This window comes from Caloenas nicobarica, chromosome Z (assembly GCF_036013445.1).
Source record: "Caloenas nicobarica isolate bCalNic1 chromosome Z, bCalNic1.hap1, whole genome shotgun sequence".
NCBI classification, from domain to species: Eukaryota; Metazoa; Chordata; class Aves; order Columbiformes; family Columbidae; genus Caloenas; species Caloenas nicobarica.
Window position 1 is genome coordinate 46,843,445 of NC_088284.1, and position 27,411 is coordinate 46,870,855.

At 41.6% G+C, this 27,411-nt stretch overlaps 1 protein-coding gene across 2 annotated transcripts in view; it reads left to right on the forward strand.

The window, feature by feature from the left end:
- Positions 1-4,404: 4,404 nt before the first annotated feature.
- Positions 4,405-27,411, forward strand: part of PRRC1 (proline rich coiled-coil 1) — a 31,985-nt gene continuing 8,978 nt past the window's right edge. Inside the window, exons 1-6 of one of the 2 annotated variants that reach the window (XM_065656541.1) lie at positions 4,405-4,528; positions 12,175-12,291; positions 16,056-16,442; positions 17,714-17,871; positions 22,345-22,447; positions 26,933-27,096. In XM_065656541.1, coding sequence (XP_065512613.1) covers positions 12,195-12,291; positions 16,056-16,442; positions 17,714-17,871; positions 22,345-22,447; positions 26,933-27,096 — 909 coding nt within the window. In that variant the 5' untranslated portion in view covers positions 4,405-4,528; positions 12,175-12,194. Of the gene's footprint in view, positions 4,529-4,616; positions 4,707-12,174; positions 12,292-16,055; positions 16,443-17,713; positions 17,872-22,344; positions 22,448-26,932; positions 27,097-27,411 lie in introns of those variants that run through there. The other variant, XM_065656542.1, reaches the window with a different exon arrangement.

A 27,411-nucleotide genomic window follows, 5' to 3' on the forward strand; every position in this document is an offset into this window, starting at 1 on the left:
CTTGTAGGTTAATGTAATAAAGTTTCTAATGAAAGATGGGAAATGCTTTGAAATTTTTTCCTTTGTTTTTCATTTGCTTAGGATGGATCTTGAAACAGCATGGGAAATATAAAACTGTTGTACCTGCCCATGCTGGACCACCAAGTAATGTGTTAATACTTTATTTTCCCTCATACAGAAGGCAAGTAGTCCATGAGATGCTTCGTGGAAAATCAAGGCTGATTTTTAACTGCTGAACTTTTGCGATTACTGTCTGTAAACTGTACTGTGATTCTGTAAATGGGTTGATTCTTTCAAGGCTGTCTCTTGAATGCTTAAAGCTTTGAGAAAGATGGGGAGCTGAGTTGCCAAAAGTAAGGCAATTCCCCTTTTAAGTGGAGTACCCTTGGATCAACCATTAAAAAGCCAGTAAACAAAGTACAAACAGGACGTAAACAAACATGGCTAACCAGGGAGGTCCCAGTTGACTGGAGGTTAGCAAATGTGATGCCCATCTACAAGAAGGGCCACAGGAAGATCTGGGGAACTATAGGCCTGTCAGTCTGACCTTGGTGCCAGGGAAGATAATGGAAAAGATCATCTTGAGTGCCTTCACGCAGCACATACAGGACAACCAGATGATCAGGTGCAGTCAGCATAGGAGTACGTAAGGAAGTTCTTGCTTGACCAGCCTGATCTCCTTCTATGACAAGGTGATTCTCCTAGTGGATGGGTGTTGCCAATGTATAGTATCTCCTGTCTGAGACTGCAAAGATGATGTAGTGCCTGGATGAGGCCTGAGGGGTGCTGAGCAAAGGGACCCTGCCTACCTCTCCCCACTCTGGATATGAGAAAAAATAGAATAACACCAGCAAGAGTGAGTCAAGTGCTGCCTCTGATCCCCGAGTGGGGCTGGGCTGTGGGGAGCCTGTGGGTCTTTGTCCTGCAGCCTTCCAGGGAGGCACGAGGTGTGACCAAGTGAACTCTCTTGCCATATGAGCCTGGAGATGCCTGTCCCGACCAAAGCGACCTGATGGGGCCCTGGGAAGACATGGCCAAGGCCTTGGTGACTGGCGTGAAACACTGATGCTGCGCACAAGACAAGAGATGGGAGGACAGAGTGGGCAGTGGCTCTGTGCCAACTTCAGACACGTGTGCTGGAGCCTCAGCACTGCTGGGTGACTGCTGTGGGCATGGACGGCCTGTCATGATGTCCCCAAGCAATGGACAGTGATGTCCCTCGGTGATGGGTTCTGATGTCACCTAGTGATGGACTACGATGTTCCCGAGCAATCAGCTGTGACCAGGTGTCCCTCACTGCTTATATCTGGGTGTTGAGTCTCACCCAGCCGTCTTGTGACCGCACTCCAGCCGAGCGAGTGTGCGAGGCTTGGAGTGTTGAGCGAGGCTGTTGTTGGTGCTGGTGTTGTGCTTGGGCAGTTGTTCTTGCAGCTCTCAGTGCACAACCCCAGAGCCACTGGAGGATTTTCCCCAGCCCTGCCAGGTTCAGGCAGCCGGGGCACACCGGAGACAGCTCGCAGCAGCAGAGGTGAGCTGGGCAGGGACACCTCACCCTGGGGACCTGGGAGGGTTTCCTTCTGGAGGAACCTGGGCATTCCTTCCACCCCTCCCCGGGCCAGCCAGTGACTGTGGCCTCTCTTCCAGCACAACACCGGCTACTGCAGCACCGGTGCAAGGGAGCAGCTCCATATCCCCAGCTCCCCCCAGCCCACTGTAGCACGTGAAAAGCATGGCCTGGGAGCTGGACAACCGCTGTCCCATCTGCCTAGACAGCTGGGAGGAGGCCAGCTATGTGATGCCATGCCTCCACCAATTCTGTTATGCATGTATCCTGCAGTGGACAGAGAGCAAGCCTGAGTGCCCACTCTGCAAGAGGAGGGTGACCTCCATCTTACACTCAGTGCAAGGAGACGACGACTTTCAGGAGCATGTCATCCCTCCACCTGCGGCATCACCAGTCGTTGGCCACCAGGCAGGAGGAGCTCCTGGCCGTCCAGCTGCGCACAGCCCAGCAGCAGCACAACCACAGCCTGTGAGGATGGTGCCCAGGGCTCCTCTGGGCGGCCTCCAGCCCATCACCTGGGCATCCATTTTCCAGGACCACCCAGCTCTCCTCCAGCCCCTGCTGACCTGGGTGCGTCAGGAGCTGGGACGGCTATCTGGGACCCAGTCTTCATGGGCAGCCACAGTGGAGGACGTCATCAGTCCCCTCCTGGTCTTCTTCAGGCTGGATGAAGATATCCTGGTCCAGCTGCTGAGGGCCACCCTCCAAAGCCATGTGGCGACATTTATGCACCAGCTTATTGATGTGGCCATGCAACGCTGCAGCGGGGAGGCCCCCCGTCTGCTGGGCCTGGAGGATGGCCGTGCTGCTGGGGAGCGGGACGGCAGCCCTGTGGCTGCCCCCGGCCCCGCTGTCCCCCAAGAACGGTCTCCCATGCCTGGTCCAGCCCCCTCCAGCAGCCCTGAAGGAGACAATGTGGGTGACCGGCCCAGCACCTCAGCAGCTGCCCTGCGTGGGGGTCCCGGCAGCCCTCCCTCTGCCCCCCTTCCCATCCCCGGGGAGCAGCAAGAGCCCCAGGAGGAGCCCGAGGAGGCCGCGCCACGTCCATCTTCTCCCAGCCGGGGCAGGGAACGCTCCCCTGGGGGGCCATGGCGAGCCCTGAAGAGGGGGGCAGGCAGCCCCCAGGGCTCCTCTCCAGCCACCAAGAGGCCACCCCGCCGGCAGCACTAGAACGGCCCAGGCTCTGCCAAAACCAGGGCTGGGCCAGCAGCTGGGGCTTGTGCCGGCCAGCAAGGGCTCCCAGCCCTCTAGGCCTGATTGTCAGGCAGTAAAAGACAAGAAAGACCCGAAAACTGCAGAGGACACCTGGGTGTTACTAACACTTCAGGTGGCGTTGCTGTCCCCACCCGTGCTGCTCCCTCCCCCTTTTCCTGGGCTGTGCCCGTCGTTTCCTCTCGTTACCCTCAGCAGAGGCCATGGGGCTTTTCCCTTTGCTCTTGCACAGCCTCCTTGCCCTGCCTGGGCCATCATGGGGCTGGACCTGTGCTCTCCGAGGGCACCTCTCCCCAGAGCAACCACCGTGGCTCTTAGTCATTTTACAGAGGTGGCCTAGTAGTAATATTAGTTCCTGTTCACAGCTGGAAGGCTTAAGATTCCCTGCACAAAACCGGCAGCCCTCAAAAGCTCCAGAAAGGCCAAAGTAGCATTGTGTGCTCTTCTCTATGGCATCATGACGTCCCTGAGAGATGGACGGTGACATCCCCAAGTGACAGGTTTTGATATTACCAAGAGATGTAACCAAGGGATTGTAACCGAAACACACTTTAAATTCCCATTATTAGAAATCTAGGAAAGGGTGCCTGATGGCTTGGTAAGGCTGTGATAGTTAAGTCCAGCAGCTTCTTCTCCCCAGTAGGCAGAGAAAGAAGGCAGGGGGGCTGTTGACATCTCTGAAGACGATTGGTTGGGCAGGTGTAACGTCACAGGAGTCAGCTTGTGATAAAGAATCATGGCACCATTTTGGGTGGAAGAGACCCATGAGATCGAGTCCAACAATAACCTAACTTGGGCACTAAACCATGCTCCAAAGAGCCTCATCTACACGTCTTTTAAACACCTCCAGTGATGGCGACTCCACCATTTCCCTGGGCAGCGTGTTCCACTGCTTCACAACCCTTCCCATGATCAATTTTTTTCCTAATATCCAATCTGAACCTTCCCTGGTGCAATCTGAGGCCGTTTCCTCTCATCCAGTCACTTGCTACTTGGGAGACCGACACCCTCCATGCTACAACCTCCTGCCAGGTAGCTGTAGAGTGTGGTAAGGTCTCCCCTCAGCTTCCTTCTCTCCAGGCTGAACGGCCCCAGCTCCCTCAGCTGCCCCTCATCAGACTTGTGCTCCAGACCCCTCACCAGCCTCGCTGCCCTTCTCCGAACTCACTCCAGCACCCCAATGCCCTTCCTGTAGTGGGGGGCCCAAAACTGAACATAGGAGCCGAGGTGCAGCCTCACCAGCTCTGAGTAATATGGGAAGGAGGGGTGGCTTCCCCGCGCCGGGCAGAGCCCGTGGGCCCGCCCTGCCCTCCACCCTGCCACGCACCGCGGCGTGTCCCCGCGGCCGCCCGCGAACGTGGCAACGCGGCGCCCTGCTGAGCGCTGCCGCCATTTTGGAGGCAGCGCGCGAGCTGCGCGAGCGGCACGCGGGCGAGGCGCGCTCCTCCCGCCCGGGGCCGCAGGACGCGCCGCCCCGGGCGCGGGTGCTGCCAGGTGCGCGGCGCTGGCGCCAGGGAACGGGCAGCGCGCACCGCCCCACGCTGCCCCTCCAGCCACCGCTGCCGTGGACGTGGCAGCGCGGGGCGGAGCCGGCGCAGCGCGCCGTCGCTACGGCCGCTGGGAGCTGTAGTCAGCGGCGCAGCCGGTCGGCGCCTCCTTTCATCGGCGGCGGGGCTCGGGGCGCAGCTCCCCCATCAGCCGAGCGCGGCCGGGCAGGCCGCGTCGTGGCGAGGCGGAGAGTTCTGAGGCTCGGTGAGGCCGCCTGTCGTGGCGGGCAGAGGGGACGCCGTGGCACCCGTCGTCCCCGGCGGCGGGGAGGGAGTGGCTGGAGGGCTGGGCTGGGCCGCGGCCCTGAGCGGTGGCTTCCCCGCGATCCCGGGTGCTGGCTGCGGCGGTTGGGTGCCGTTGGGGCCATAAGCAGCTGGGACAGGTCCGGAGGTCAGGGCGGCGGGGCGAGGGGCGGCGTGGGGGGCTGTGGCGTGCAGGATGGGGCCCGCGGGAGGGTTTCCCGCGCCGGGGGAGGTGCCGGCGGGGTCCGCCCGGCCTGCCGGCCCGTCAGCGGCGGGGGCTGCGGGGGCTGCCGGCCCCACCGCGTGTGTTTGCGCGTGTGGAGGCCCCGGGCCGAGCTGCGGGAGTCGTCCCGAGACCCCGGGCGCTCGTCCCCCTTGGGCGGCACACCTGGGGCCGCACGGTGTCAGCCCCTCACCGGGCTCGGTCCTGGAGAGCGGCCAGGAGCCTGACCCCGCTACGGGCACGCCGGCTTGTTCCTGTTGTTCTCAACGGTCTTGTCCTTCTAAGGGGCAGCAGCGGCTCCTGTTCTGCCTCCTGACGGGAACATGCTTTGAAGGGTGAGCGTCGTGGGCTATGAATGGAGATCGGAGTCCTTACAGCAGGACTCCTTGCTGCCTCAGCGACTGGTGGCGTTGCAAACGCACACATGGACCAGCACTCTACCATAGAGCTTTTAGTTGGCTGGTCCCAGCACCTCGCTAGGTCACATACATTGTTCAGATGTTGTGAGTCACTCTCTTGGCTACCAGAGTTCCTCCAGGCTCCGTGTAGAGAGATTGGATGCCTGGCCTCGGGGCTTTGTCTTCCAGCCCTGCAGCTAGAGATTGAAATGCCGGTCTTGCTAAACCTGTGTGGTTTCAGCTTGAATTTAGTGTGATTGACAGTGGAAATCGTCACACATGCGGATCTGTTAGTATCTGATAGAACTGATGCTTCAGGAGATTTATTACTTATTATAATATCTCTGGAGGCATTGTTGAAGTGATTTGCCCTTGATTTATATGATTGATTTATTTTTATTGTCACATGAAAAAAGCATAATTTCTTTCTCTGAAAATGCTGGAGCTGTTACATCACATCATATGATGTAGCTGTTGGTGCAAATTGGTAGAATATATGTGATTTTGTTAAGCTGTTTCTTCGATGGTTTTATGTAGTTGTATGTAACATTGTATACTAGGTTAGAAGTTCTTCGTGATCATCAGTATTCTGGAGCTAAGTGGTCCATGGTAATAGTTTTAAACTAGAAGAGGGGAGGTTCAGGTTGGACATGAGGAAGAAATTTTTTACAATGAGGGTGGTGAAACACTGGAACAGGTGGTGGTAGATGCCCCATCCTTGGAGACATTCAAGGCCAGGCTGGACGGGGCTCTGAGCAACCTGATCTGGTTGAAAATGTCCCAGCTCATTGCAGGAGGTTGGACTAGATGACCTTTGAAGATCCCTTCCGACCCAATCTATTCTATCGTTCAATTTTTTAATTGATCAAAACTTGTAATCTCACACATTCGAACAGCAGTGTCTTGAGGATTGCTTTCAAATTATTATAAATCACAAGAGCTGGTAACACCAAAGATGAGAGTTGCCTTTGAACTTTGTGATATTTAAAAATAAATATTTGATAGTAAGTGTGTGTGTGGTCTGGACCAAATCCAGACAGCTGGCAATGGCACTAAGAACGAGGGAAATAAAATAATGCTCAGAGATTAGGAAAGTTTTAAAAAAGTGGATCTTTCTGGTTTTTATGGTATCTGTGGACTACAATAACTGTCTACAGTAGTGTCAAGATGAATCCAACCCCTTCTGGCATGCCTGATGTTTCAAGTTATCTTGGTACTGCATTAGGTCTGAGGTGTACTGGATTCTACTTAGTGAACAGACTTTTTTTTTTTTTTCTTGTTTAAGAAAAAAAGTGAAAAAGTGATGCTGATGTAATGATTAACGTTATTTATGCTATAAATATAAAACAGGTATAGGAGAGTTCTGTCCTCTTTTGTGTTTTCTTCCCTGATTACCTCTCTTTAGCGCTCTAGACTATAGAACAAGTCATTTAATGCCAGGTGATTAAACTGATCATCTCTCTGTGCCCTTCCTTTGGCTTCGGTGAGGCTTTATATGTCCTCTGGGACCTACCTGCATTTAACAGACCAGGGTCTGAAGGAAGTTCTGTTGCTGACTTTGTGCTCTTCCTTTCTAAAATGGAAAAAACAATGTGAGGGATTTTTCAAATAAAACTTCAATGTACTAACAGTTCAACTCTGGATTTGTCTTTTTTTTTTTTTTTTTTTTTTTTTTTGGAAGTGTTGTCTTTTTGATTGAGGTCAGCTGCATGCCATCTTTAATAGCCAAAGGTTTTTCTTTTGCCATTTTCTTTCTCACTTTCTTATTGGTAATTCTCTTTTTAATCTCTCTTGTTTGCATCTTTATGAGTTCTTGGGCTTTTTTTCCATTTGACATCTCCTCTGGACTAGAATTATGAGCTTGTGAATCTGTCTATCAGTTAATGCAACCTAGAACATAATATTTTATTTGTAGATGTTGTTGCACTAGGAATGGCTCCAAACAATTTATTTGTTCAAATAAATAAATGAATTACTGATCCTTATTCTGGACAGTTGTCAACTTGTGCTTAGCCATTAACAATGTGTGTAATCAGTACTGTTACACACAATTAAAATACAGGGTGTTTCAAAAAGATGGACCCAACATATTACAATTACACAAAAAATTAGAAACAGTTTAATAAGCTATCAAGTTTTAGTAAACTTCTAATAAATGCTCTGTGTTCCCTCCACCTGGTGTATGGACTGTAAGAGTTTCATTCATGGGCAGTTTGTGTTTGCAGAGATACAGATATTTCAAACTGTGTCCATCTTTTTGAAACACCTTGTAGTTATGCCTATTGTGATTAAAGATGAGAAGTTTAATAGCATTTGAATTTAGTATTCCAGCTATGGTTTTGTTTCATTTTAGGCTTTGCTTAGAGAACAGTGTTGCCTCTTAGGATTCTTAAGTATACTGTGGTTTTTTGTTTATTAGCAGGAACATCTACTGAAATACTAGAAGTGGTTAATTAAGGATGACTGAAAGTACGCCCTCATTATAAACTCTGAAGTATGACTGATTTCTACATAATGTGTTTTTATCCATGTGAAATTTGCCGGTCTCCATTTGTAGGTAATCTTATAATTAACTGTGAATTTCTACATTTTAGAGTAATAACTTGAAGAATGCTTTTGAAGTATGGTTACGTCCTTAAGATTATTGCAAAATATTAGTGGAAATTTAGTTACTTCCTGTTAAACTTCAGTCAAAAGATGAGTAATTTGCCAGTTCAGCCTTTTAGTCTCTAAATCAAATTATTTCATTCCTGCTTTTAACACAAGCCCTGCTAAAAATTTTAGTTAGAACTTTAGCCTAATTTTTATTGCAATATATACAGGCCTTACTTTTGAGAATTAGGAGAATGAGGTTCAGCTTCAGGTTAATGGATGAGATTCAGCTGGTGAGAATAAGTAAAATATAGTTACCAGTCATAGGGATGGACATTGTGGGTATAGTGTATTTTCTTTGTGTAATGTGGGGGTTTAACAGCATCCCTATACTGTCGTCTTTATTACTGGCAAGGGTTATTTTTTTAAACAAATAATTGTTGGAAGCCTAACAAAGTTCATGCTTCTACTTCTTAAATGTGTTATATTAAGCATGACTGATCATTTGGAGTGTGTTTTTTCTCTTTTTCGTATGCCTTATTTTTTAATTTCATATAAGCATAAACCAACATTTTCTTCTAGCTAAATGTGGCAATATTATCACATTTGTGAAACCAGTTTGTGATCAGAAATCACTAGATGGCAGTACTGCTGTTATTTTCACCTAATCGCACACACTAAAATTTGTCTGTCTCAGAGTTTCTCCTTTGTTGCTTCAGTTTAGTAATACAAAGTGTTCTAGTTTGCAAGAAGGCACAAAAGTAACTTCCTTAAGAAGTTAGGCTGAATTTTTGGTTGGTCCTTGCTGTAAATTATGTGCTTGTGGCTTGAACTATGAAGAATTATTACTATTACTATTTTTATTTTTAATCACTGAAAAGACAGTACAGTTCTACAGCCAGCAGTCAGTAGGTATTTGTAGGCTGATCTGATCTTACTGGGGAACTTTTTCCCTGCAACTCCCCTAAGGGAAGCTGGAAACCCTCATCAGAAACTTCGCTGAGGACTGAAGACTGTTAAAGTCTGTCAATTGCTTGGGTTTTTTCCCCTTATGTTCTTGTTCCACTCCAGTGCTTCTCAATTTCTCACATATAACTGGTTTCAGGTAGGTCAGTTAGACTCAAGTGTTAAACCATATATCCTGTAGGATCAATTTTAATTATATATAGTGCTGGATTCTTTAAACACAATGAGCTATTAGCTTCCAATTACACCTATTGTACTTTTTTATTTTCTTTTGTGTATTCCCTCTTCCCACATCTTATCTTTCTCCTTAACCTTATTATTATTTTTTTATTATTATTGTTTTTTATGCAGCATGTGGAAGCTACAACTGGCTTAGGTTGAGAAACTGCTGTATAGAAGGCTGTTACTTGTGCAAGCTTCATGTTAGTCCCTGCCAGGTCAAGACTTCTCCATAAGATTGATGGTTATGTGAGGGGATGGGTAAGCTGAAAGGAAAATAATATAGGAGCAGTTAGGCTTCAGGGTTCTCTAATTGGCATGGATGTGGGTAGATGGAAAGAGAAAACAGTGAAGGAAAAAGTTGAGAGTGGGAGGAAAACACTTCAGGCTATCGTGGTTATGTGTTATGTGAGAGTATAGGAATTTGTCTTTTCTTCTAGCAAAAGGTTGGGAGAGGTCTTATGGCTAGCTAGTGGCAAATCCCCAATGGATTATAGTGGACAATGTATGAAAGAGGTTCAAAGGATAAAATTTAAGCCAAAGCAGAATGCAAGTAGCACTCTGTTTCTGACTGGTCGTTACTCTGAGGGTATCCAGCTTACTGGGACACATCATGTAGGGGTGCATACCTGGACCTGCATAGTCCAAGGGAATGGAAATAAGCCCTACAACTGGCAGGATTTCCCTCTCAAGCTTCCATCTCCTGGCCAGGCTGGATTCGCAGATGGTTGGCTTTCCCAGAGAGTCTTACAAGTGATAGGAGAAAATGTGAAACTACTGATTTTTGCTTTTTTTTAAGTTCAGATTTTAAGTCAGTTCAAATTTTAAGTCAGTTCCATATTTCAGCAACTGACACATAATTTTTGCACATTTGGGATGGTCATTTCTGTTTAATGCTTGCTTCACTTTTCTCATTGTAAAGGTAATAGAGAAAAGCAACTATAGAGTTAGCTACATTTCTACTAATTCTTAAGTTTCCAGATGTCAGGTTACTTTTTGTGGGGTTGTTCCTCCTCCCAACCCTCAACTGTAAGAGCTCCATGAAGCTTTGAAAAAGCTTCTGTGGAGTTTTTGTGGAACTTTTTCAGTCATTCTACATGGCTGTAGTATTTAATTTAAGTAGTAAGCACCTCTCAGCAGTTTTTAATTATGGCATTAGGTTAAATCAAGCAATGGTTTAAAAGAACCTTGAAAAAACAAAGTGATGACTTTAGTTGCACAATGGAAAATTCTTTCTTGCTTTGCAGTGTATAATTGGAAGAAGAACGACTTTAGAAATACTTTTTTGAGGGGGAATGTAAACTCCTGTAGCTTGATTAAAAAAAAAAAAATCTTACAAATTCTTCCACTTATGGAAGTTTGACGGAAGACACTGCAGTTCCTTTCTAAGGAATGAGATGTAGTCGTTCTGCAAGGACAGTCTGTTCCCTACCAGCCAATTACTGACCCTTTCATCCTACCTGAAGAGAAGCTTTTAAGCGAAATGAAGAGGCAATCAGAACGTAAAATCCCTCTGTCGTAAGAGTTTTCATGAAGAGTACTGCATGTAAACCACACTTAACTTGCTTTCTGAGGCTAGGCTCAAATATTTAGTCTTGAATTGCTTATGCAATGGATACAGGTTTGTCAGAAGGACTCTAATTTCTTCTATGTGATTTCGATGATTTCATTTGTTTCTGGGACTCTTTGTAAGCCTGTCAAGACTAACATTGTCATCCTACTCCTTGGATTTTTCAATTTGGTAATAACAGTAATTTTTCCTCCATGTTGAACTTAAAGAGTTGTATAGACATTAAAAGCAATGAGGCAATGAGGTTTTGTTTTGTTTTTATGAAAGAGAGGAAAGCCCCTGTATTTTAGTAAGTGGAGTTTTTGTATATACATGTGGGTATTTCTACTCAACACGTTATCTAAGGCTTTTTCTCTGTAAGTTGTTGAAGGGAATAAGCTGGCAGTCTTTAATAGCCACTGATGTAATGGATATAGTGGAAAATGTTTGAGTCTGTCTATTTTTCATACATATAATTACTTTATGTAGGATTTTTATTTCATTAAAATTTCCTTAAGAATAGTTACCTTGGGGAGTGGTACAAATCATTGTGGTCTAGTTTACCAGACTTGGAAGGAAGTAGGGTGTTTTGTTTGTGTACTGAAGAAGAAAAATCTCCAGGTGTTCCTGAAAGTCTCAATATTTTTCCTTCTTTTCATCTAAACCCTTTTATATTAATTTAAGCTTTTTAAATAGGCATATAGCTTTACTTTTTCAATAGTAGTATATTTTAAAGGTTTACCCAAAGGTGTTAAAAGATGCTTCCAACATAATCTGGCCTTCAAAATAGAAGCTGAAGTTTTCAATTACTTTCACTTCTGATAGTGTCACCAGAGCAGTATGGTATTTAGATTTTTACAGCAACTGTCAGTTTTGGAAAACTCGTTCAGAGTAAATTAATTTCAGTGTAATTTTATTAATGTTGGAAGTGAATTTCAGCTGTTTTCATTTGGCTTTTCTGGAGGATTATTTAGCTGACCTTGAAATGCTTCTGCAAGGTCATGGTTAGAGCTTAGGTCACAGAGTCCGGACTCCTGAGCCATTGCCACCTATGCCACTGTTCAGCAAGGTGCTTGTGCTCAGTTGTGATGCTCAGGAGCATCTGCTGAAGTGCTTAAGCCCCAGAGGGCTACAACTTCCTGGGTAGTCATGGTTTTTCACTGTCAGAAGGGGACGAGTTTGGTCCTTGGTCTTACTTCTGGTGGCATTTTGCATCCTCTCATGCATCAGCTCTGAAAATAAGAGCTCCTTGTTTAAGCTATTGCAGTCAATAATGCAGCAAAACACTACCTTGTAGTTAAGTTTTTCTTGCAGTAGGATATGGGTTTTGTGATGTGTAATTACTTCTCCATTATTCCTCGTCTAAGTACCACCAGTGTATATTGGAAGCAGTAACTGGGCGTGCCCCATACAGTTTTTAGGAAGAGGCCTGGAGTTTGAGGTATTATCACAGTGCTAAAAATAAAGGGAACATACAGGAGAAATGAGATATACTTGATAATGATGTACTTGAGGTCAGTTAGTTTTATTCTTATTTTCAGGAGTATTTGATTTACCTGCTCTGTTCAGAAATGTAAATCACTGTGTTGGGGCCTTTACATTCTAATTTAAAATCTTTTCCCTTGTTTCTCAAGGTATGCCTTTTATTTTTTTCCACACAGCTTTTCATAGCTGAAGGAAAATGATGGAAGAGAGTGGAATAGAGACAACTCCACCTGGCACACCCCCACCAACTACAACAGGGGCTGCGGCTGCCACTGCTACACCTGTCTCATTAGGTACAGAAACTTCCTCAGCAACTTCATCATATTTATTCTTGTCTTTTGAAGCACAGCAGTTCATCCAAAAACGTTGCAATCAGCATAATTACAGTGCTCTTCTCCAGACTGACTGAAGAATTTAAGTTGTTTCTTAGTCATGGAAGCGTGCTTCTTATCTGACGTGCATCTAACACGCAGAATATTTTAAATGCTATTCTTGAAATTTGTGGTTTTTTAAGGGTGTGGGACCAGGGAAATAATACCTTCCACTACACTGTGCAGTTAGATGAGTGGTATAGAATGGAGTTTAAAAACCAAATTAATTTATAGTCTTGTAGGGGATAGTGGTAAACCTGGATAATCACTTGATTTTTAATATTGTGAGTGGTAATCAAAGCACTTAATCTGATTTTTCAAGAATTTGAACAGTGTATTCTGAATACCAAATCTTTAGTTTTCTGATACATCTACTCTGTGATATATTTAATTTTTCGGCACATCTCAAGACACCCTAGTGCAATAGATGCCAAAGTAGGGTGCTTTTACACCAGGCGGTGTGCAAGGCAATCCATTCAGGTGTGGAAAGAAAATATTAGAACTTCCATTAATGTTTATTTTAATCTAAAAAATAAGAAATAAATTAAGCTTCACTAATATTTAGTATACTGCTTGACACTGCTCTCCTCACTCGGTCGATATGTCGAACATTCACATGTCGTGAGGGAAGAGCGGGTGTTTCATGATGGAAAGTGGTTGACAGTGGCACCCTCACTTGTTTGCTCGCTTTCATCATATTGCAATGCCTTGCAGTTTGTATGCCTGCTTGAGTGGATGTGTGCATTGTGATCTAGTTCTAACTGTACTAACCCTCATAAAGCGGGCAAGTGACTTTAAAAAGATTTCTGCAAAACCACGGATTGAAAATACTGCTAATAATGTGAGCACAAGCAAACAACAAGAAAATGGAAGAGCTGACACTTCTCTGACTTCTAGAATGAGCTCTTTTGCCACTGTTTTTACTTCATAATATGGCTAACAATCTAATCGGATCTGACAAAAAAAATTGCAAAAAAAAATTTCAAAATTTTCAAGAGGACTATTTGAAATATAAATTTACATCCCCTGTTGTTAACAATGAACCTTGCCCTAAGTGTATATCGAGCCTTGTGATATTAGCTAAGGACAGTATGAAGCCACTGTGATTAGCAAGACATCTAAAAACTAAGCAGAACATGAAAACAAACCTCTACAATTTGTTTTATTAATATTTCAAGTCATACAGTACTCAATCCAGTACTTAAAAAGTTTCAGTAAACTTAATGATAAATCTTTAGAAGCCTTTTTTGAGATTTCTTACCTAATAATGAAGACAAAAAGCTATGTATGCTGGGGAAACACATGTTCTTCCTGACATGGTAAAAATGCCTGAAATAATACATAGAAAACAATAGGGTGACAAACTAAAATGCAGTAATCCGCAAATACTGTTGGAAGATGCACAGATAACATTCCTGAAGATTTGAAGAAACAAGTATTAGAACAAATTACACAGCGTAGGAGGTTTGCTATACAGTTGTCTGAAAGTACAGATGTTCCTAACATGTCTCAGCCTAGGTTTTTGCTAAATTCTGTTTCAATAATAAAATACACAAAGAACTACTTTATTGTCAAACAGTAAAGGAGGGATGTGCCAGAAAAGATATGTCCTCAACATTACTTCTTTAATGAAAGCAGTGTTTTTATTAAAACTGTGTAAGTGTAACCACTGGGGGAGCAGTTGCTTTGACTAGGATAAAAATGGATTCTGGAATAAGATTACACAGATATTGCCACACATGAAATTTATTCATTGCCTCATTTGTAGGCAAGCTATTGCAGCAAAGAAACTGGGGCCAGAAGTGCACGAAGTGCTACAGGTTGCCATCAATGTGGTTAATTTTATGAAAATGATCTTTAAACAGTAGATTTTTTTTAACAATACTTTGTAATTAGATAAGGAGCGACCATGAATTTTTTTTTTTTATTGCACAGAGGTTTGTTGGTTGTCATGTGGCAAGGTGTTTAAAAGAGTTGTTGAACTTAATGATGACGTGAACGTTGTTCTTTTACAAAAAGACAAATCTCCCAGATTTTCTGACATTTGCTGTGATGACAAGTGACTGTCAGCAGTGTGCTAACTACTAAATATTTTTTTAAAAATATGCACTCTTAATTTGTCCCTTCAACATAAAGGTGACATTTTAACAAGGAGCGATACAGCAACTGCTTTTTGTAAGAAAGTCATGCTTTTGAGAGAGCATTTTGAAAATGGATATTTGGAAATGTTTCCATTGTTATGCAATCCTGTTGCCAAAAACAATGCAAGTGTAGCTTATAAAAACTGTCAGATCTGTACACATACACTTGCAAAGAGAATTTCCTGACCTGTGTAAAAATCTTCCGAACAAAGAGTTTCAGTGGGTTTTGAACCCATTTGATAAAAATGCCAAAGTACACCACCTTCTGATTTGTTTGCAAGAATAATTGGTTGACATCAGGGAAGGTTGAAACTTACTACCTGAATTTCAAGAAACGCCTTTGTGTAATTGGTGGATAGGAGTGAAAAACACATAGCATGTTTTAGTAAGTACAGCCAACAATGCACTCCTTCCATTTGGACCTATGTATCTTTGTGAGGTATCTTTTCCAGCTATGACAGCTGTTAAAGCCAAGTATTGAAATAGTCTGGACATAGAGTAGAACCAGACCTTCAAATTGCTGTATCATAAGGTATTAAACCAAGATTTTTTTTTAAAGGTGTGACTTTTTCAATCACATTGCTCACACTAAAAATTTATTATTAATAATTGTATTATGTAGTATGTTAACCATTACTAACATACAATTTAATTATCTTAATAGTATATTAATAAAACAATTTTCAATGGAGGCAGAAAATCTTTCGTGCTGTTAATAAATTTTTTTTTTTCATTTGTCTTTATTGCATCCTTTTAAAATCCCTATTGTTAATGTTTTATGATATACACAGTATACTAGTACAGTGGTACATGTAAATGATTTATAAGTAAATTTACATACATTGGGGTCCACACTCAGAAATTTTTACTGATAGGCATGCATGATAGAGTTTGGAGACCACTATATTATTGCAGCTGCTATCAAAAATGGTCATTTCTGCTTTTCTGACTTAATTTTCTAGCTAAACTTGGAGAGTTTCAAATCGAGAGAGCAAAATTGGCTTATCTAAGAATCAGCTGAGGGCCAGAAGGAAACAGACAAAGCAGATGGATTAGGGACCCTGGGTGCCAGGGAGGAGAGGTCTGTCTGGTGCTCATCCCATCTCATAGAACCATACCTCTGAAGTAACTCCCACCCTTCTAGATATGATGAGTGTACATTTTATCCTGAAAGATGGGCACTTCTTCCATCATCATTATTCCTGTTGATTAAGCAGTTAGTCAGAAAGAACAGTATTAGCTAGAAATTTCTGAGCCAGACTTTGGCTGCTATAAATTCAGTAGTCAAATTCTTACTAATCTTTTTAAGCTTATGTCAAATAGTGTCATATAAGAAAAAGAAATGCAGGTTACAAGATACTTTCATCAAAAATTGAGTTCAATTGCTGTTGTATGCGGACTCAAGGTGAACTAAAATTCACTTTGAAGAAAAAAAAGCAGACTGGGTCAAAACTTATTTGTAAAATATCTGAACAACTATATGACTGAATCTCTGTGATTAAGGCTCAGCATTTCTAAAATTCCTTTTTTTCTCTTTTTTCCTAGCTTTGTCCAGGCCCCTTGCCACACCAAGCGTGTCATCTTCTCCTGCATACTCACCACCCTTGCCCACTGGAGTGTCTCCACTTCCTTCTCCTGTGATGACTTCGGCTTCTCTTCCAGTTGTGCCTTCTGCAACGGTTTCTACTATTGCACCACCTCTAACTCCTGTCCCACCTCCTGTTCCTCCTTCAGCTTTTAGTACCTCCATGTCCCAGTTCTCTGTACCTTCTCCATTAAGCTCTACTACTGGCCCTGGTCTTACTGCACCTCCCACTGGTCCCCCGATTTCAGGATTTTCCATGTCTTCAACCTATGACATTACCAGAGGTCATGCTGGTCGAGCACCACAGAGCCCACTGATGCCATCATTTTCTGCACCTCCAGTCACAGGTAAGTTTTTGTTTATATGCTTTCATGTTTGCGAGAAAGGGTGAGGGATGTCCTGAGTGGCTTTTTCTACCAGTCTGCTAGAGTCCTGCAAGTTCAGCTTCTTTATTATTCTGGATACACTTAATTAATGTAGCTGCACTCTGAAGAAGGGAGAGTAGCCTTTAATATACAGTCATGGTCTAGGACAGAGAGTCCTCTTTAGCAGAGTTGTGCTAGCATTCAGTCTTACAGAAAAAAATCTTTGAGAGCTCTGTTTTTTGTTAACTTGCCCAGGTAAGCCACCTGAAGATATGTACATATCTTTGTGTAGATCAGAGAGTCAACTTCAGCCATTTTATTTCCACTGAGTGATATATCTCAGGCTGTAATCTCATACTTCAGAGTTTTGTTCTGAAAAGCTATCTATAACAATCTGTCTGTCATATGACAAACTCTATTTTCTTGTTTCCAGCTACTGAATTCCATTAGGATAGCTAAAAATAAATACCTTCTATGCAAACAATTGCTGTAGTTGCTGAAGTGATGTCATTTTCTGCTAGTGGAATGGAAACTTGGCTGTTTAACTGCAATTGGACCAGGTTTTTACTATTATTGGTGATACCTCTTTTAAGTAGCCTGTATTAGGAAAATATCTAAAAAGACCTATCAATTGTGCAGTGTAAAATAAAAATAACTCTTGATTAAGGCTAGTGTTGGAAAGTCTGTTAAAATAGGCTTGAGTAATGGAGCAAAGGCTCATGGTTAATTTTTCTACTGCTTGAGTTCATTTTGTTTTTGTTTAAACTGTGTAAGCTATTAGTTTACTTGGTCTTTGTTCTATTGCTACTAATTTCCAGCACTCAGGGTTAGAAAATTTCCTTTTCTCTCACTTTTATTATGTGTGAGAACATTACTATCTCTCTGTTCAAAGGGCAACACCCATTCCTCTTTCTCCTATACTGAGGGCTTATTGTGAAAATTCGAATACAATAAAAAGCACCACTTTTAAACTAACCTGCTAAGAAAAAGTTATTATTTGATTTTATACATGTTGTACAGGCAGCCTTGGTTCTATTAGCAGATATTGTCAAACTCTTTTACAGTAATTATATTGGCTAACCTTTAACAAGCAGAATTGTTCTGGAGCCTTCAACAAATGAAGTGAATCAACCCAGTATTCTTTATTCTTCCTGGTCATTTTCCTGTTAAACAATTGCCTGTTGCTACAGTATAAGAAATTAAACGCAGTAAACTAAATGAATGCTTGTGTTTTAATTTTCTCCTCATATTAGGTGTTTTGGCAGATCCTATTACTCAACAAGCAACTTTCTCATCACCTTTGGCTCCTGGAACTGGTTCTGCAATCACTTTTCCTGAGGAGCATGAAGACCCCAGAGTGTCCACTGCCCAAGGCGGAGTATCTGCTGGAGGACTGTGGGGGTTTATAAAGGTATAGGGTTTTGTCTGTTACCTGCATGAAGAATTACCATTTTTTACTGACTTTACTGACATATCTTATTTTTTAAATGCATGTTGTTGTAAATCCTGTCTTTTCTGTGACCTCATATGCAGGGTGGCTGTTTTTAATAGTGATAGTTGCTGAAACTACGCTTTTGCTCTTTTTTTTTTATAGAAGAGGGAGGACTACAAAAATGCATGTGTTCTAGGTTAATTTCAGTGCTTGCGACAGGACAGTATGCGTACCTAACAGGTTCTGTCACATGTTCTTAAATCAGGTGAAACTTTAGAACCTCTTTAAGACCTGAAAGCTAATTTTTACTTCCCAGCAATTGTTTTACCTCACCAGAATTCTTTGCATATCCTGTTTCTTTATCATTTCCTAATGAACTGATTTTGATTTCTGCGGGATGGAAATCCTGCCTGTTCTGTAACAAACAAGTCTCTTCAAGGGGAGACAAATACATACTTCTTCCATCAAGGAAAAGTTTACCTGAGAAGCGTCTAAGATACTTTGTAGGATTTTTCCATTCTGCTAGAAGGCACGTGGCATATAGTGCAGAACAGATACTCTTTGTGGTGCGATCTAATCATACGGAGAAAATGAGTAGCAACATCAAGTAGTAGAATTTAATTAGCTTGTAACCTTTTTGTAACAAATCGCTACATGTAAGTAGCATCATGAAGGTTGTCGCAAAAACATCTAAGGACTGTGCATGAATGCTGAACCATCTTCAAGAGCAACACCATTTTCGGTACTGTACTGAATGCGCAAGAAGAATTGAGAAAATTGACGTCCCAACGGCACTGCAGAGTTTTCAGTGGACTTTCAAGCCCTTTTGAATGTGAAAAGCTGGGAGAAAAAGTTGTGTGTGACATGGCACGCTGAGCTGTCCCTTACTGAAGGAATACACATCTTTACAGTCTTAAAGAGCAAGATTAATCCTCCATGAATATAGTGAGAGCAGAGTTGCCATGCTGCCCTTTTCAGGGAGAGGTGTCTTCTTGTGATCATAAAAATACATCTTTCTTCCTTTAAATAATAACGTCCTGGTCTCAGTCATCATATTCATCCTAATATTTGCAATAGACAGTCATGTACCAGAAGATGACATTTTCTTGTAACGTGATTCTGTAGCCCTTTTGAAGGTACCAGAGCTTGCAATTGCAAATTAGTTGAAAAGCCAGTCTCATCCACATTACTGTTGCCTTTATACCGGTAAGATCCAGAAGGCGTCCTGTTTCTATTTATGGAGAGGGTCTGTATCATTTACTTCAATAATAAAATCTAGATTTTGCTTGAAATGTTAAGCATTCTTTGTGCTCTGTGTGTTCAGTCGCCTCTTTTTGAGAATTTTCTGTGTGGAAGAATGAGGAATCGTTAGTTATACTGAAGCCATCAAGTTCTTGATATGTGTAAGCACACATCAGAGACTATTTTTTCTGAAGATCACCCAGAATCTGGGAGACTGACCTGTAATTATTACAGAAGTGCATCCTAGATTCTGTGTTGAAGAGCTTACAGAGTAGCTGCAGCAGTTATCTTTAGTTCTGTTCTTGAAGTAGTTTGAACTACCCTTTTTCCTATGGTGTTCTTAAGAAATCACACACCATTCTTCCAGATTTGCTTCAAGCTAGATAATATCCAGGAGTACAACAATCTAAAATAGGCAAATTAATGTTCTAGAATGAAATGAGGCTGTTTCAGTTCCTTTGGTCTGTCAAAGATGGCTGAGTAGTCTCATAGCAGTTCCAAGATGGGTTTCTATATAATATATCAGAGGCAAAGTTTGGTACTATTGCAGTCATTGCACTTGGCAGCTTGCGTATTTGACTGAGCAGTGAAGACAGCCAGGACCTAAATTAAAAGAAAAATTGTTTGCACTCTGCCAACATGGAAGTTTATCCATTTCAGCAATTTGTATTGTGCTGGTTTGACTGAAATGGAGTTAATTTTCTTCATGCATTTAGAAACTTTTCTTTTTTGCAACTAGCATGGTCATTGTTTGAATTCAGTTTGAGAGCAATAAGAGAGCACCCTAGCATAGAATTAATGTTTTCAAGTAACTCTCTCGTGTCTGTGGGTTGGAACAAAGAGAATGTAAGAACTTACTGTTATCTTAGTTGTCTGGGACCCAAGGTCTTTCTGAGCTCTCTGTCTGCAGGTGTGAAGCAGCGAGGAAGGGGCGCATAGATGTGGCAGAGCTTGACTGACATCCAGGCTGATCGAAAAGAATATTCCATGCCATTAGCGTCATGCTTTAGGTTTAAGGAGAGCTGGGTTTTCCAGCTGGGTAAACCCATTGCAGTTCTGCTCTGTTCCAGCTGAGTTCCCTTTGGAGCTCCTTTAGTTTGGCCTTTTGCCATTGTGCTGTTTTGCAGTGGCCGCTGGGACTTTCTGCCGATTTGGCTTTTTCTCTCTCTTCCCCTGGGACTGGCAGTCTGGGACAAGGGTGCTCTCTTCCCAGGACTGGCTGCTCAGCATGGACAGAGTTTATGCGGAATTGCTTTGAGCATAATTTTATATTTTATTTCCATTTTCTGTATATGATTATTGTTACTACTAGTAGTAATAGTATGTTAGTTATAAAACTGTTCATATCTTGATCCACAAGTTTGTCCCTTCCCTTTTGATTCTCCCCCCTATTTGGGGTGAAGGGCAGGGAGTGAGTGAGCAGCTATCCTGGTTTCGAATAGCTAGATGTGGTTAAACTGTGACAGGGTTTATGTTGACTTAGATTTGATTTGGCAGAAATTCCAAACTTAGCTGTGTTATGGTTCACAGTATCGTGATAATTTCATGTTTTGCATTGGTATAAAACTGGATTGTTTCTCCTGCTTGTGGTAGGCTGATGAACATAAAGGCATCTTCCACAGGTAGAAGTAGCAGCTTCTTGCTGCCCAGGAACCTGATTATTTGCAGATGTGCAATGACTTAGTTAGGCAGCCAGATTGCTGATTGGAGAAGTACTGCTTGGTTTTGCATTACTGAAAATTCCTACTTAAAATATTTCTGAGGATCTCATAGCATTCACTCAGTTTTTGTTAAAACAACAAACTTCAAATTGTGAGAGAGCTGAAGCAGGAATATAAACTTCCCTGTTCTTGGTGGCAACCTGTTGGCAGTCACAAATATTTGTGTTACTCAGTGAATGGTACTATTCAGAAAAGTCTTGCGTTGTATTCATGAGAAACAAGTGGTTACAGTGGGCTCTGGCTTTAGAGCATAGGATAAGATAATAATTATTAGTAGCTGTACAATATCTCAGTAGTTGTAGAAGTATGGTTTTGTTTTGGTTTTTTTCCTTTGTTAAGCTTGCTGCAAATAAATAGAAAGCATTCAAAGTTTGGATGGGGCTTTGAGCAACCTGTTCCTGTGGAAGGTGTCCCTGCCCATGGCAGTGGGCTTGGAAGTACATGATCTTTAATTTCCCTTCCAACCCAAACCATTATACGATTCTACGTTTTATAGGAAAGAAGCTCTACTGACTAAAATTATTCTGCGATAATTAAAACTACTCTGATTCTGCAGTACTGTGAAATACTGGAAAGTGTATTAAGCAAGCATTTTCTGGAGAAAAATGTGTGCACAGTGTTGTCCTGTGTAATGCATGTCATTTAGTGAAACAGATACAAGTATACCCAGTTTTAAAATTAGACTGAAAGCAGGCTGTTTACTAAGGAAATTTTATAAAAGGTTTCTATAAAGTAGTTTCCAGTGCTTTATCTCTCAATGATTCAGCATTAGTGTCTTTCTTCTTTCACCCTGTGATCTTTTGATGAGATACAAACATTCACTAAGACTATTTGCAAGACACAAGACAGTGTTTGTGTTTATATTTAATGAACTTTTATGTCTGTCAGCACCTCCACCTACGATTCGGCTGGAGAATGTAGAACATTTTTGCAGCATTGTTTAGAATCTATTTATAAATTGAGGACTTTCAGCTCAATTGCTCTAGAAAGATTTGTTAGTAATGGGCCATTCAAAAATAGATCCTATTGTCTTTAAGAAAGTTAGAAACCAAGGACTCTTCAGCTTGAGTTAACACAGTCTAAATGTAGCTACTTAGCCTGATTATATTAACACTTATAGTTAGCATTGGGAATCTACAATTCTGCTAAATGCTTAAGGCTTCCCGTCCCAGAATAGGACTAGATCAAGTGTGTTGCCACCATCACTGATGGGCCTGTTTCTGCATTAATGCAGGAGAGTATGTTAAAGACAATATTTGAACTTTATGTTGTAACTGAAAAGTCATGTGCTGACTGTCATATCCTGTAGCATTGGTGCCAAGGAGTGAGATACAATAGGTGTTACAAAGCGTAAATGTGGTAAGAAAAACACAAAGCAGCTTAATATTTGAAGGTACTTCTTTGTTTGTATGTTTTTTAGCTGTAACATTTTGAGTGTCTTGGGGAAAAAAACAAATTATAATATGGAAATCTGTTTGCTTAAATTTAGGGTGTAGCTGAGAATCCCATGGTGAAGTCTGTTCTTGATAAAACCAAACATTCGGTGGAGACCATGATCACAACGCTGGATCCTGGCATGGTTCCATATATCAGTAAGTATTGGTGACAAACCATTAAGTAACACATGTAAATGTTAGAGAGGTTAATGTAATAGCACACTTCTTTTACACTTGAAGTTTGTATATCTAGTGTGTTAATTCAGAGCCACAATCCTATACTGGTTTCTCAAGTATATCACCCAGTGAAACTCTCACTCTGGAGGCTGACTTCTTCTGTGTGTCTTGAGGTTCATTTGAATTTGTATTCCACTGTAGTTCAGAGGCTGGCGTAGTCATACCCTTTAATTCAGATTGTGAAAGACAAGGAAGTTATAAAGAAAAAAAAAATGAGGAGACCATGTCTGTAATCCCTAAGATGCATACTGTTTTCTCCCACTGTCTGTATTTAAGCCTCATAGAGTTGAGTTTAAAATACACTGTATGTGTTCTGTTGGATCACATACTGAAATACTGCTGTGTAAGCGATGACATGAAAGTTAAAACAAGCCAAAAAGTATGCATAGAACAGAGGTACTTCCATAGCTTTTGAGGCTTTTTTCTGACTTACAACTGTTCCAATTTCCTAGGCCAGTAGTATTTATACTATTTTTAGGAAATTCAGCAAACTTTAAGTAGTTCCTGAATCAGTTAGTAGGAACGTTAAAATTCTATAATGGTATAATGAAGTCTGAAGTATTGCCGAGCATTGATCCTGGAAGAAAAAGCATAGCATTTCAATTACAGCTTGAAAATTAATAGGAAGGAGACACATTGTGGTATTCACTGGTTTTTGTTTTACCACAGTACATTGCATGTCACATGTAACTGCCTTGAGATTTCTACTTTATTAAAATAGGGGAAAAAAGACATAATTTGTCCAGGGTGGTGGTTTGGTTTTGTTTTTTGTTTGTTTGTTTTTTTCTTCCAGCAGCCTAGCAAGCAGTCCTCTTTCTTAGTTGTGCCAGTACTGCCCTTTGTCTGCATGTAGGTGAAGGTGGTTGGGAAACCAATAAGGCTGAGAAGTAACTACTAAATGTTTTCGCATTTTGTTTTTCTGAGCTGTTTTTCACCTGGACCTGTTCAGTGATCCAGCTGATCACATTGTTGCACTATGGTACTAATCCAGTGAGCAATATGTGGAATAAAATGGGAAGATGACTTAATTATTGAGTAATAGTTATTTGTCTTACTTTTAAAGGAACCTATTCCAGCAACTGACTAGTGAGGAGATAGTGAGATATGAAATCAGCAAGAAGGCCAGCCAGTAACTGAGAAAGTATTTGAGAGGAGTAGTGGGATGCAGTGCAAAGCTAAAGCAAATGTTGATTATGCACAATTTGGCAAACTGTATTTGTGGATTCTATTGCAGTCATGACTATCCCTTTTTAAGATAGGATCTGTCAGTATCCAATGACAGTTTGGATAGTGTGACACAGTATTCATTGGACAGAACAACATTACCTAGAGGAGGAAGTAAGTCTAATAAAATGCTTTGCTTGTAAGATTCAGTTAGAGTAAGCAAATTCAGTGGTTATCTCAAAGTTCTCTAAAGTCATGTTGGAAGAGAAAGCATCTTTATACATCTTGGCCGTTAATATATTGCAATTTTTTTGTAGTTGCAGGTTGTGGAAATAGGGCAGAGATTTGTAAACTTAGTATTTACTTCCTTCTAGAAATGTTTTCTGGCATCAACAAAAGCCATGTCCTCAACAACAAGTGACCCAACTTCACTCTGCTTTCCCTCCACTGCTGCAATTCCAAATAAATTTCAGGCCAAAGCATGAAACTACCAAAGCTTCTGGATGAGGTAGTTGAAATTTTTTTTCATGAGAGTGAGCAAATAATATTTCTGTAATCTCTTTCTTCAAAAGAGCTGAACTGTTTTCAGTGACACATTGTGAAGATGTCATCTGAGGCAAGCACCTGGAATAGAAAATTTCTGTCTACACAGGAAATGAATACCTTGTAAGCATAAGCAGCTATGCTTTTATAAGAAAAGATGACAAAGCACCTTAAATTGTATGTGGAACTGTCATTTCAGTTTATAAAACACAAGTTACAATGAAATTCCATGTTCAAGTGTCAGAGCACTTAATGTGACAGTTATGTCTCTGAATATACCAGTGTATACCTCATTCTTTTGTTTTAGGTTTTAATATTTCCATATTACCATAGTGTGTGACAGATCTTGTCACAAATGGTTTCTTTTAATGCATATAATATCTTTGTTCCCCTTCTGTTGTACCTGTGATGAACAAAGATATGCTTTTGATGTATGGTGATCCTTAATACAAAAGAACATAATCTGAATTCTGCTCTTGCAATACACAAACATGGGGCACAGTTACTGTCCTTAAGTTAAAAAGCAGTAATTTAATAGGTATGTTATGGGTTAGTTTTTAGTCACATCAAAAGCCTCTTTAGCAGTTTTTGTATCCCTGGGCAGTCAAACAAGGCTAACTTCAGCAAAAGCGTGCAGTCAATATTAAGTACTTGTTTACTGATGTTAACTTGATTTCTATCAAGAAGGAATCAATGAAAATACATACTCTCAAAATTTCTTTAGTCCTGTTGTTAGCCGGTGTTCAAAACAATTACCCAAAGTTCAGCAATATGTACACCCAACTCCATTCAGTAAGGCAATCAATAAATAAGTTTAAAAATAGCTTAAAAACCAAATACTATGTTTTACTGCTGGTCTGGCATATCTCTGATGATTCTTCAGAAAAATATGATGTTTGTTATAACTGAGGTCTGCTAAGTAATATGAGCCTAAGAATAAATTGTCCTTTTCTTTAAAATTTAAGCTTCAGGCTTGTCATTATCAATGGAGGATTTTTTCTTACATCAGGATATATACTGCAGACTTGATCAACATGTGTAATTAGGTGGAGTTTTCGTGTTTAGAAGCAAAACCACTGGGCTCTGTTCTTTTTCTTTGAAAAGGTAGCTTAACATGTTTTTGTATAGTCAGTGGATCTGGGAAATGACAGGTTAAAAGGCTTTACTAGTTTGCTTCTGTTGTCATAAGAAATGCCCTGCTGCATCGCAGAATCACAGTGTGGTCTAGGTTGGAAGGGAGCCGTGGAGGTCATCTTGTCCCACCCCCCTCCTTCAGCAGGGCCACCTATAGACACTTGCCAGTGCTGCGTCCACACGGCTTTTGAATGTCTCCAAGGATAGAGGTTCCACCACCTTTCTGGGAAACCTGTGCCGGTGTTCAACTAGTTACCCTCACAGTGAAAAAGTTTTCCTGGATGTTCATATACAGCCTCCTGTGTTTCAGTTTGTGCCAACTGCCTCTTGTCCTGTCACTGGCCACCACTGAAAAAACCTCGCTCAGTCTTGTTTGCAGCCTCCCTTCAGATCGATAAGATCCCCCTGAGCCTTTTCTTCTCCAGGCTGAACACTCCCAGCTCTATCAGTCTTTCCTCATAGAGGAAATGCTCCAGTCCAGTGGTTCATCTAGCTCAATATTCTGTCTTCAGGAGAAGCAACAGGAGATGCTGTATGGTAAATAACAGTAGGTCTGGTGACTTCTGTAGTCCTTTCTCCTTGTACTCTTCCATCATCCACAGCCAATGGACTAAAGATGACAATAGGCATGTCCATACCTATTAGTTTTATGCCTGCTTTTGGACATGTCCATGACTTTGTCCTTTGCACTTGCTGATGCAATTTACTTATGCAGCTTTCTCTGTCATATTCCATTTTTGAAAGATGTTTAAGGTTTTCTTGGGAAAGCCTGTCACAGCGGGGACAAGTTTTATGAGATTTTTTTGCGTAAGTTAAGTTTGACAATAAAAATGATCAGCTGTGATGTGAGGTATAATTGAGTTCATCAGTCTTTTGTACTAGTTTTAGATTTCTTTTAATGCATTAACTGTTTTTGTTTTATTCTAGAAAAGCTTGGTGAAAATTCATTCTTCTTTATGGAGATACCACCATATGGAAATAATTCAGAAGTACTTACATTTTGGTTCCATAGATATTTTATATCTAAAACCAGGATAAAGGTGTAGGGAGGCAGACAGGCAATAAAATTACACTGAAATTCACAGTCCAAGGACAAACAGAAAGTAATGCGAGCCTTTCTTTTTAAAGCTTATGTAATTTGACAGCTGTTCAGTGGATTTTATGAACTGCATCTGTGTTCTTGGTCCCTTTTCTAAGGAAGAGTTTGTGTCACAACAAAATTCCTTACCACTTCCCAGAACACCAAAATATCCTTAGAAATAGATGTCTGAGTTATTCTTCTAAATCCATGAATTGTCATCTTAAATGAGTGGTATGCTTTTTTTTTCAGGTGCTGAACAACCATCAGTTCTGTTGTCTGTCTTTCATCCATTAATCACTTAGCTATTCATCTAACTTTTACTTTCTAACTTTAGTTACTGCTGCTTCATGAAAGAACTTTTGTACAGTGCATGAGAAAGAGAAGACCAACTGAAGCATTCTCCTAAGCTGTAGTATGTATTCGAACTAGCTTATAATAGAAATGAGGAAAAATGCATGCACATATATATATGTATTTTACAGAAACAGGGGGAGAACTGGACATAGTGGTTACTTCTAATAAAGAGGTAAAGGTCGCAGCAATTCGAGATGCCTTTCAAGAAGTCTTTGGAATGGCTGTTGTTACTGGAGAGGCTGCACAGTCTAACATCGCACCCCAACCTGTGGGCTATGCTGCAGGTTTAAAAGTAAGTTGATACATAACAGTAGTAGAGTACGTTCAATGCAAAGAGAGAGTGTGGAAACATTTACCAAGAAGAATCAGATTTTCTGTAAAGAGAATGTCAGTTTGTGGGCTAGATAAACATTCCTTTTTTTTTTTTCCCACGTGGATCGTTAGATTAGCTTAAAGGTGCTTGTTGAAACACTTTTTGCATTTTTTGCAAACACATTCACAGCAAATGAAGAACAGTTAAGTCAGTTCACATTGTGATACTAGTGTAGTTTCAAATTATATCTGGCATTTCTTCTTGGTCTGTTACTAGCACACCATGGTGGGAATG